The sequence below is a fragment of the Dendrobium catenatum genome, unplaced genomic scaffold, assembly GCF_001605985.2.
Source record: "Dendrobium catenatum unplaced genomic scaffold, ASM160598v2 fragScaff_scaffold_716, whole genome shotgun sequence".
NCBI classification, from domain to species: domain Eukaryota; kingdom Viridiplantae; phylum Streptophyta; class Magnoliopsida; order Asparagales; family Orchidaceae; genus Dendrobium; species Dendrobium catenatum.
In genome coordinates, this window is record NW_021319178.1 from 14294114 (window position 1) to 14304007 (window position 9894).

Here is a 9894-nt window from a genome sequence, read left to right on the forward strand (position 1 = left end):
ACATAAAAATGACATGACAACATCAAAAATATAAACTCCCAATCGTAGCCGTCGATCTACGATTCCTTCGCCGGTAAACCTGCCTAAAATGTTTGTCGATGACCTCATCATTCTCCCCATGTGGGAGAAAACTCGACCCCGTCGAGTGAGTAACTCTAGAACTCTCGTACAACTCTAAAAAATCTGGGTCTAGGATCTGTAGCTCATCTCGATCCATCCAAGTGCCCTCTGTCGGTGGTGTCCCTTTCCAGTGCATTAGGTACCTTCGTCGTCCTCCTTCCTTCGTGGAAATGATCTCATCATCCAGTATGGTTTCTATTTTCTCCGCATTAGGTAAATGGGGCAATTTGGAAAGTGGAGATAGGTTAGGGATCTCACCAGGTGGGTTCACACAAGGCTCATCTGTAAGTGGATTGTGGGGGTTAAACTTTGGTCCCTCGAAGGCTACTAAATCTTCTATATTAAAAGTGGGATTGATGTTAAAACCTTCAGGGAGGTCCAGCACATAAGCGTTACTGTTTATCTTGGAAATGATTTTGAAAGGTCCGGTGCTTCTCGCATGCAATTTCTTCGCGGACCGGGAGGAAAACGCTCTGAACGGATTCGCACCATCACAGAGTCTCCGACTTCGAATGCTTTAAACCTTTTTTTTTATTAGCAATTAATTTGTAACTGGCGTTGCTTTGCTCAATTTTCATTTTAATTTCTTTATGCAATTCCTATAAGTGGGATGCAAATGCAGATGCTGACTCTGACACTCTAAACCTTGGACTCATGGGAAGCAAGTCTATGGGTTGTCGGGGTAGGTATCCGTACACGATTTCAGTAGGACTCAGACCAGTGGTTCTATTGACGGAGTTGTTGTAAAAAAATTCAGCAATAGGAAGCTTGGAATCCCAATCTCGTATGTTCTCGCCTACCAAAGTCCTTAAAAGATTTCCTAAACTTCTATTGACCACTTCGGTTTGCCCATCGGTTTGGGGGTGGAAGGCTGTGGAAAATTGGAGTCTAGTGCACATTTGGTGCCATAAGGTTTTCCAAAAGTAGCTAGTAAACTTGACATCCCTATCGGAAACGATGGTGTTGGGTAATCCATGTAGCCTAACAACCTCATCAAAATAGAGTTTAGCAATACGGGAGGGTCAAAAGTTTTAGTGCAAGGGAGGAAATGGGCCATCTTAGAAAAACGATCAACAACTACATAAATCGAATCATGTTTTCTTAAAGTCTTTTGTAAACCAAGAACAAAATCCATACTCACATCCTGCCATGGACAATTGGGTACGCATAGAGGGGTGTAGAGCCCCGTATTCTGTTTGCGTTGCTTAGCAAGTTGGCAGGTGTGGCATCTCTTAAGAAGTCTACTAACGTCACACTTTAAACTAGGCCAAAAGAATCGGTTTTCTAAAGCAGCTATGGTCTTGGCTTGTCCAAAATGACCTGCTAACCCTCCTGCATGTAATTCCCAAACAAGGAATTCTCGTAGTGACGTTTTGGGAATACAGAGTTTTTGTGATTTAAATAAATATCCATCTTCCAACACAAAATCTCCAATAATTCGTTCATCACCAGTGGTAAGCGCATAATAGGTTTCTCTAAAATCGGGGCATTCTGGGTAGTCTTCTTTGAGTCGTTCGAAACCTATTACTTCAGTAGTCATCTCCCTAGTAATCATCATTCGACGGCTTAAGGCATCAGCAGCCTTATTTTCAGATCCTGCTTTATGTCTAATGGTATACGTGTACTCTTGCAGGAATTCAACCCAACGGCCGTGCCGAGCGTTTAGTTTCTTTTGGGAATTGATGTATCGTAAGGCCTCATGATCCGAGAAGATAACAAATTCTTGAGGTAGAAGGTAGTGTCGCCAATACCTGAGGGATTGAATGATGGTATAAAATTCCTTGGCATAGGTGGAGTACCGTTGTCTAATGTCATTCAATTTCTCGCTAAAGTAAGCTACTGGGCGTCCCTCTTGTGAAAGGACTCCACCTATACCAATTCCAGACGCATCACAAGTCACCTCAAAAACTTTGGAAAAATCCGGTAAGCTCATCACAGGGGCTTCCATCATTCGCTTCTTAATCTCCTCAAAAGCCATAGTTGCAGCTATAGTCCAAAGAAACTCTCCTTTCTTAAGGCAGTTAGTTATTGGTGCTACAATGGTGCTAAAATTTCGAATAAACCTCCTATAAAATGTGGCTAATCCATGAAAACTTCTAACATCTCTAATATTTTTGGGTTCTGGCCACTCATTTATAGCTCGCACCTTTTCGGGATCAGCAGATATGCCTCGGGAAGAGATGATAAATCCAAGGAAGGTTACTTGATTTGTGAGGAAAGTGCACTTCTTAGGATTGGCATACATCTGCTATTGTTTCAAAACCTCACAAACTTGTCTCAGATGATTCAAATGTTGTTCCACCGATTGACTGTAGATTAGGATATCATCAAAGTATAGTAGTATACTACAACAAACTTTCCAAGGAAAGGTCTAAGGATCTGAGTCATTACTCTCATAAAAGTATTCGGGGCGTTGCTTAATCCAAAAGGCATTACAGTCCACTCGTATAACCCATCTTTAGTTTTGAACGCCGTTTTCCATTCATCCCCGGGGCGGATTCTAATTTGGTGATAGCCACTCTTAAGATCAATCTTAGAAAAGAGGGTGGCTCCGGTCATCATGTCCAACATGTCATCTAACCGAGGGATTGGGAAGCGATACTTGACAGTGATTTTGTTGATAGCATGGCTATCAACGCACATTCTCCACAACCCATCCTTCTTAGGAGTAAGAAGGACAAGAACCGCACACGGGCTAAGACTTTCCTTAATGAACCCTCGTTGTAATAACTCGTCCACTTGTTTCTTGAGCTCCTCATGCTCAACAGGGTTCATTCGGTAATGGGGCAAGTTTGGTAAAGAAGCTCCAGGCACAAGGTCTATAGCATGTTGAATGTCTCTTAGAGGTGACAGTTGGTGGGGCAGATCTTCAGGGAAAATATCAGAAAAGGTTTCTAAGAGCGGTTTCACTTCATCGGGGATGGGTTCTTCTTGATCGACACGGACTTCTCGGGCTATTAGTGCGTACAGAGGGGCTCCCGACTCTATTTCTGTACCTAAGTCTTTGGCAGTTAATAAGTTCACGCTCGGGTTGGGTTTCAGGGAGTTGGGTTTAACTTCATCTTTGGTGGACTTAGGTTGAGTAGGTAGGAGTTTAATTTTCTTGTCCTCGTGTTCAAACACACAGGTGTTAGATCGGCCGTAGATGTGTACGTCGTTGTCGAACAACCAAGGGCGGCCAATGATGATTTGACCCACATCCATTGTCAAAACATCGCACCAGATTTTCTCTTTGTACCCAATGAACTCAATAGGAACGAGACTCCTATCTTTCACCTCCAAGGTGGTTGAGTTGATCCAGGCGACTTTGTAGGGGTTCGGGTGTGGTGTGGTTCTTAACTGAAGTTTTGAGATCATAGCAGACGAGACCGCGTTAATACAACTCCCACTGTCAATTATGACCTTGCAATTCTTGTCTCCAATCTTAGTGAAAGTGTAAAAGATCGAGGTCCTTCGCCAGTCGTCGCTAGGTTTAGGTTGTGAGAAGGCACATCGAAATACTTGAAGATCCAAGTGATTCATCTTTTGGAGGCAGTGGATCACAGCAGTATCCTCCTCGTTAAAGAAATCCTCATCGTCGTCAATATGGTGAACTAATTCCGCTTCAGGCTCATCCTCTTCTTCCGTCACTTCTTCAATTATAGTGACCTTAAACGGGCTGGAGCATTGAGAGGCAATATGTCCGTACCCATGGCATCTAAAACACTTAGTGCCGACAGTGGTTTTAGTTGTTTCCCGTTCAGGTGTTTTCCCTTTATAGTCCGTTATAGGTTGGGCTTGGCCAGGTGAAGGTCGACTGCTCGAAGGTCTAGTGGGTTTGTTGTAAGGTTGTTGAGAGGATGACTTGAACGGGTTGGGTCGCGACTCTTGATTCCTAGAGCATTGGTTCCTAGATTCTTCTAAGTCTAGGACAAGGCTACAGGCAGCTTCGAAGGTATTCACTCCTCTGGCAAACAGTTCGTTTCTAAGGTCTTCTCTCAATCCAGCTCGAAACATTAACAGAAGTTGCGTAGGAGTGGTGGTCTCTTCCCCGTTACAACGAATCAAGAAATCATCAAAGGTCGAAATATATTCCTTAATAGTTTTACTTCCTTGAGTTAACCGATTCCAACGATCTAAGAGCCTAGGGTAGTATGAGGGAGGGATTTATTTTCTTTTCAGTTCTTGCTTCATCGCTCCCTAGTCAGCTATGGGATATTCTCCTCTAGTTTCCCTCATGTGTTCTACGTTAGTCCAGTATTGGTTGGCTCTACCGGTCAACTTCATCTCAGCAAATCTAACTTTCTTTTCCTCCGATATGTTATACCACTTGAAGTAACTGTCCATCCCTTTAATCCAATCAAGAAAGACTTGGGGTTCTAACGTGCCATCAAACGACGGGGCTTCTACCTTAATACTCTTAAGGAGTTGGGTTCGTTGTCCCTCCAAGGTGCCTCACGTCCTACCTGATCCTGAGGGGGTCGGTGATTTGGTCGATAATAGTCTCTAGGGGGTCCGTACTCAGTTCGGTAATCTTCTCCTTAAGGAGATTGGGGCCTAGAAGGAGTATAGATGGTAGGATGTCCTGCCCTTTCAATGTTATCTAGTCTTTCTCCCGTGTGACGCTTAAGTTCAGCTACACTCATTTGGGTGTCCCTAATTTGTTGTGTCATTGTGCTCAACTGGCCTACAATCATGTCTAAGGTCGCTTGCATATGTGTAGGATCCATGGTTGGGTGCTAAGGATCACTAGGGAGGCTTTCTAAGATAAGGGCAGCAGCTAATCACACCAGTTTGATCACTAGAAAGGCACCTACAGCAGTTGGAAAGTAAAGGGCAGCAAGCACTAAAGAAGGGGGAAGCTTCCTAGGCAAAATGGTTGGACTCCGGGATGGGGACAGCTAGGAACTATTACCTAAAACTCTCGAGAAAAGGCTAAAACAGGTGCAGGAAATTAGTGGACAGCAAATAGTTTTCTATGTCTAAGTAGCCTAGTTGATTAGGGAAGTGAATGTAATGATGACAGCACTTAAACACTTAAATATGATCATGTAACATGAAAATTTTACTGCAGGAATTTCAGGACAGCAAAAGAAAACAGCAGAAAAACATTACTTAGATGATGTTATGCATGCAAACGACTGATGACAAGCTAAAGGAGACTCCTAGGATGCATCTAGCATGATCAAAGCATGCTAGCCATGCTCTGATACCAAATGATGTGAATCAAAGTAGGAATTGTGTGCGGAAATTAAAACAAGAATTTGTTAAAACTTGCCAATACAAATTTATTACTAATAAAATAGAGGATTAAATTTATTCTAAGTAATCAACTTGTTTAGCCGAAGATTTGCGTCGAGATCACCAAACAATTCATAATATTTCAAGATAAAAGAATTACTTAAATGCTCATAACAAAATCCCACAATTAATAATGAAAAAGTTCACCTTGAGCACCCTCTCACTTGTTCACTCTTAGGCTTTAGCGGAGAAGAAAGAACCACACGAAGATGGAGAGCACCACTACGGAAAAGGAGACGAAAGACTTCGTTACCGGAGAGGTAGTCACCGGGGGAGGTGGTAGTGGATGGCGTCCGATGATCGTCCAAGTGTAGTCACGAAACTGTCGGTCGATGATGCTTACGAGAATCGAGACGACTCGCTCCAAGTACTCTTCAATTGTGGCGTCGTCTTCAAATCCTACGTCAAAACACGGAGATCGTAGGATATTAATGCTCCCGTCGGCGTGGAATACTAATCCCCATTCAAGCTCCGGATCCGCCATTCAACATTGAGGAAGGGCGGGAAGAAGACAAGGGAAGGAGAATGAGCCGTGAGTTAGGAGACTTTTTTAGTCCAATGTTATTAGTCAATTGTTTCAGCAGTAGTTTTCTTTGTTCCACCTTGAGGACAAGATGACACTTTGGGAGGGGTGTACTGATAGACCGGCCAAATTTGATTGGAAGGAAATTAGGAAATTTCCTAATCATTAGGGAGTTGTTTAGGAAGGTTCTTAATCAAAAGGAATTAATTATGAAATGTTTCCTAATTGAAGAGGGAGCTAATTTCGGGAGGAGGGATTAATTAGGAAATATTTCGTAATTGAAGAGGGCAGATTTATGGGATGATTTGAGGGCTGATTTGGGAGGGAAATAATTAAGGAAATAGGAGGGAATTATGGGAGGGCTGTTTAGGTATTTGTTCTTTAATTGTTTGCTTTAAATAGGAAGAGAGGATTAAAGTTAGGGGTATGCAAATTATTGTGGCTGATTTCGTTCTTGGAGTTTGGTGACTTGGGCTCTAGCGGTGTCTAGGGGTTGGGAGAGATAGATTCTCCTCTCGAATTGAGGATCAATTGTATCTTGCTATTTTCTTCCATTAGTTTGATTATTGCAATAAAAACTACTATTTTGCTTGTTTTTCGCTTGGATTTGTGGATCGTTCTTTGTTTTTTGTCTCTATTGTTAGAATTTACTTGAGATATTCAAGTATTTCCTAACAAAATGAAGTAAAGTTGTATAATCCTCAAGCCCTTGCGGTTGTTTTTCATTGTGCGTTGCTTGCTAAAAAATAAGAGAAGATTGCACTCATTTCTAGGACGGGAGGATAGTCTAACACTTACCCACCCAGATGTCTGACACTTACCCCACCTAGATAAAAAATTTTCTATTGCAGGTATCATCATCATCAACATAAAGAAGTTTGTTTTCATTATTACTATTGACAAAATATGAAAAGAAATTAAGTTTCCGTATTAATTATACAAATAAGGAAAAAATTATCTTCATTTTTGTCATCCAAGGAGAACAAAAGAGTTTTTTATTTTCATCTTCATCAAGTTTGGAGCAATCAATGATGATTTAAATTATTATGAAGACACCAAGATAAAATTCCACTTTTTATATATTGACTTGGCCAAAATTTAAAAACAAAGAACCATGAAGAATTTGACCCTCCTCTATGCTCCCAAATTTATGGAACCATTTCTTAAAAAGAATGAAATAATGAATAACTGCAATCAAGATCAATGTAAATCTTGAAAAATGCTGCCTAGGAAGGAAACATGTATAACACAATAAAAGGTTTGGAAGTTTCAAATTCAACACAAGTAATAGTGACTGACCCATGAAACTTTACGGCATTCATATGATTCTCACAAGTAGTAATGATTGCAATAAAGATCAATGTATATTTATCATAATCTACCCACCGAGGTGGGCGAGCACGGTTGGGTACCCCACATCCGGTGTTCGAATCCCCACTATTATGGCCTCGCCTCTTTAGTGGGGTAAAGCAAGTGTGGGCCCGATGCCGGTGGGTGGCCTTGCTAAGTTCTGCCGAGCGATTACTTACACCGCCAAACGCTCCTTTTAGAGTGATAGCGGGTAGATACCTCCGTCCCCATATATATCATAATCTAAGATTTTTTTTTGTTTTTTCAAGATAAATTTCTCCATAAAACCTTACTGCATACATATGATTCTCACAAAGAAATGTTCACCTACCCACAATTCACCAAAGATTTTGTTTCCGGTGATCCATTGACAAACAAAAGAACAAGACAAAAGAAGATTATTATCTTACAGGAAACTCATGAGTATTCTGTTTGCTCCCCATTCCATTGCCTATGTAACTCTGTTCCAAAATTGGAGCTATTCAGGCCTCTCTACAAGTTACTATGCTTCTTTGTTGGCTAATTCTCATATCTATATTGATAAAACTGTTTCTCCTACAGTAACCGGAAAGATCACAAGAAAAATTGATGTTTATGCATTTGGTGTGATACTCTTGGAGCTCATGACAAGTAGAAAGGTGCTTGATGACACTGTCCCCGACGAAGACGCCAATTTGGTTGCTACCTTTCGCAGGATCCATCCCAGGGATGTATCTAGCTTAGACAAATTTGTCGATTCTTCCATCTTTCCCAACGACGAATCTTGCAGAAGCATTGCCGATGTTGCAGAGATTGCATATCACTGTACCACCCGCGACCCCAACTACAGGCCTGAGATGAGCAATGTGGTCACCATGTTATCTCCCATTGCAGACCAGTGGTCTCCTAACAATTACGGGGATCATGGTGGAGATGGCAAGTTGAGCATAAGCCTTACCAGTATGGTTCATAAATGGCAAGTGAGTGATGATTCTTCCTATGTCGATTCATTCAGCAGTTACCAGGCAAGCACAAGTACTTTCCATTAGATTTACTGGGAATAACTACCTGAACTATGATTTGTTCTCCCATTGTAAAGCTTGTGGGAGAAGTGCTTGTTGCATATTAAGCATTTTAGGCTTCGTTTGGGACGACTTCTTATTGCTTCTAAAAGCAGCTTTATAATAAAAAAATAAATTTTCTTTACTAGAAAGCTGCTTCAAAAAGAAATAAAAAAGCCGTCCCAAACGAAGTCTTAGTTAGAGCAGACCACTTGTAGAATGGCTCGGCTTCTACTTCAGTAAGAACTGAAGGAACTGGATTCTTTCTTTGAGTGGTTAAAGAAAGTTCTGTTGTTCTATTTTCTGTTTTCTTTTAAATTTTCTCAGTGGGGAAATCAATATGAGAGTTCTTACCATTCATTTAGTTGTCTTACATGTATTGCTGTCTGTAAATTCAGAACCTGATTTGGGAAGAATGAAAGCAACAAGAACATTACATTATCTGTTCTTTTTGTCTCTCCTCTTAGAATACAATTGATTTCACCTTTCAAGCTTTTGTGAAGTGATAACTGTATTTAAGCTCTCAATCTTAATGTGACAATGGAGGAAGCTACTAAACAAGAAGAGAATGTTGCAGCGAGGGTGCAGGAAAAAGCTAAACCTTAGAGGGTCCAATTCGAAGAGGAAACCCAGACAAAAATGGTGGCAGAAGTGTTCATTGCTTGGGAAGCCATGACTGAGGAAGCTACAGCCCACAGTCCATGAGCAGAAGACAAAACAATCTGACCAGAAAATTGAGAAGGCCACTGAGCTGACCTAATTGCTCATCGAGATGGTGCTGTGAGAAGATAGTGATGTAATTGTGTTGCAGTGGGATTCAGCTGGGCCTGCACCGTGAGGTATGTTCCTTTCTTTCATGGCTTACATAACAAATATGGGCGCAATGAATGAAATATTAAAGTTTAGGTGATTTACATATATTGTAACAACTTAAACTCTTAACTATCGAGATATTGTCCGCTTTGGCCTAAGAGCCTTACAATTTTGCCATGTTGGTGTAACTTCTCAGTAGGTCATCCATCCCAGAATTGCTATGGGATGAGCACGCTTAACTACAGAGTTTTTAATGGAAGTTTCGTTCATTACACCAAAATGTGCCTCGATGTTCAAGAGTGTAACTTTCATTTACTTAAGGGGTTTCACATACATACCACTTTATATAATGTTATTTACATACTAACATCCAAAATTTTAATATTTTATATATATTACCCATAGATCAAATATGAGTGTAAGAAATGAAATATTAAAGTTATGTGTGGTTGGAACTATATATATATATATAAAATCTAAGGTATGTTTGTTATGGAGCTCCCTTCATACGTTGCTTAGGAAGAATCGTGATGTGAGCTTGCATGAGGAGGCATTGATGATACCAACAACATGTAAAAGAGAGGAGGAACTTTTGAGACGAATCATAAGAAGGTACCCACATCACCAATGACACACGAATGAGCAGAGGAGATTTTGAGGGAGACTCGCTCGGTGCAGAGATCGACAGGATCAACGACATACATAGAAGAAGAGATAGAGATAGAAGCTCGCGTGAGGGCACTCGAATGCATCAAAATAAATTAAGAA

The 9894-nt window shown here is 41.0% G+C and overlaps 1 protein-coding gene across 1 annotated transcript in view; it reads left to right on the forward strand.

Annotated features, from left to right (window-relative positions):
- The window catches only part of LOC110092245 (receptor-like kinase TMK4), a 27120-nt gene extending 17916 nt beyond the window's left edge, over positions 1-9204 (forward strand). Inside the window, exon 2 of the mRNA XM_020816709.2 lies at positions 7835-9204. Within this exon, the coding sequence (XP_020672368.1) occupies positions 7835-8301 (467 nt within the window). The 3' untranslated portion in view covers positions 8302-9204. The remainder of the gene's footprint in view (positions 1-7834) is intronic.
- The last annotated feature ends 690 nt before the right edge of the window (positions 9205-9894 follow it).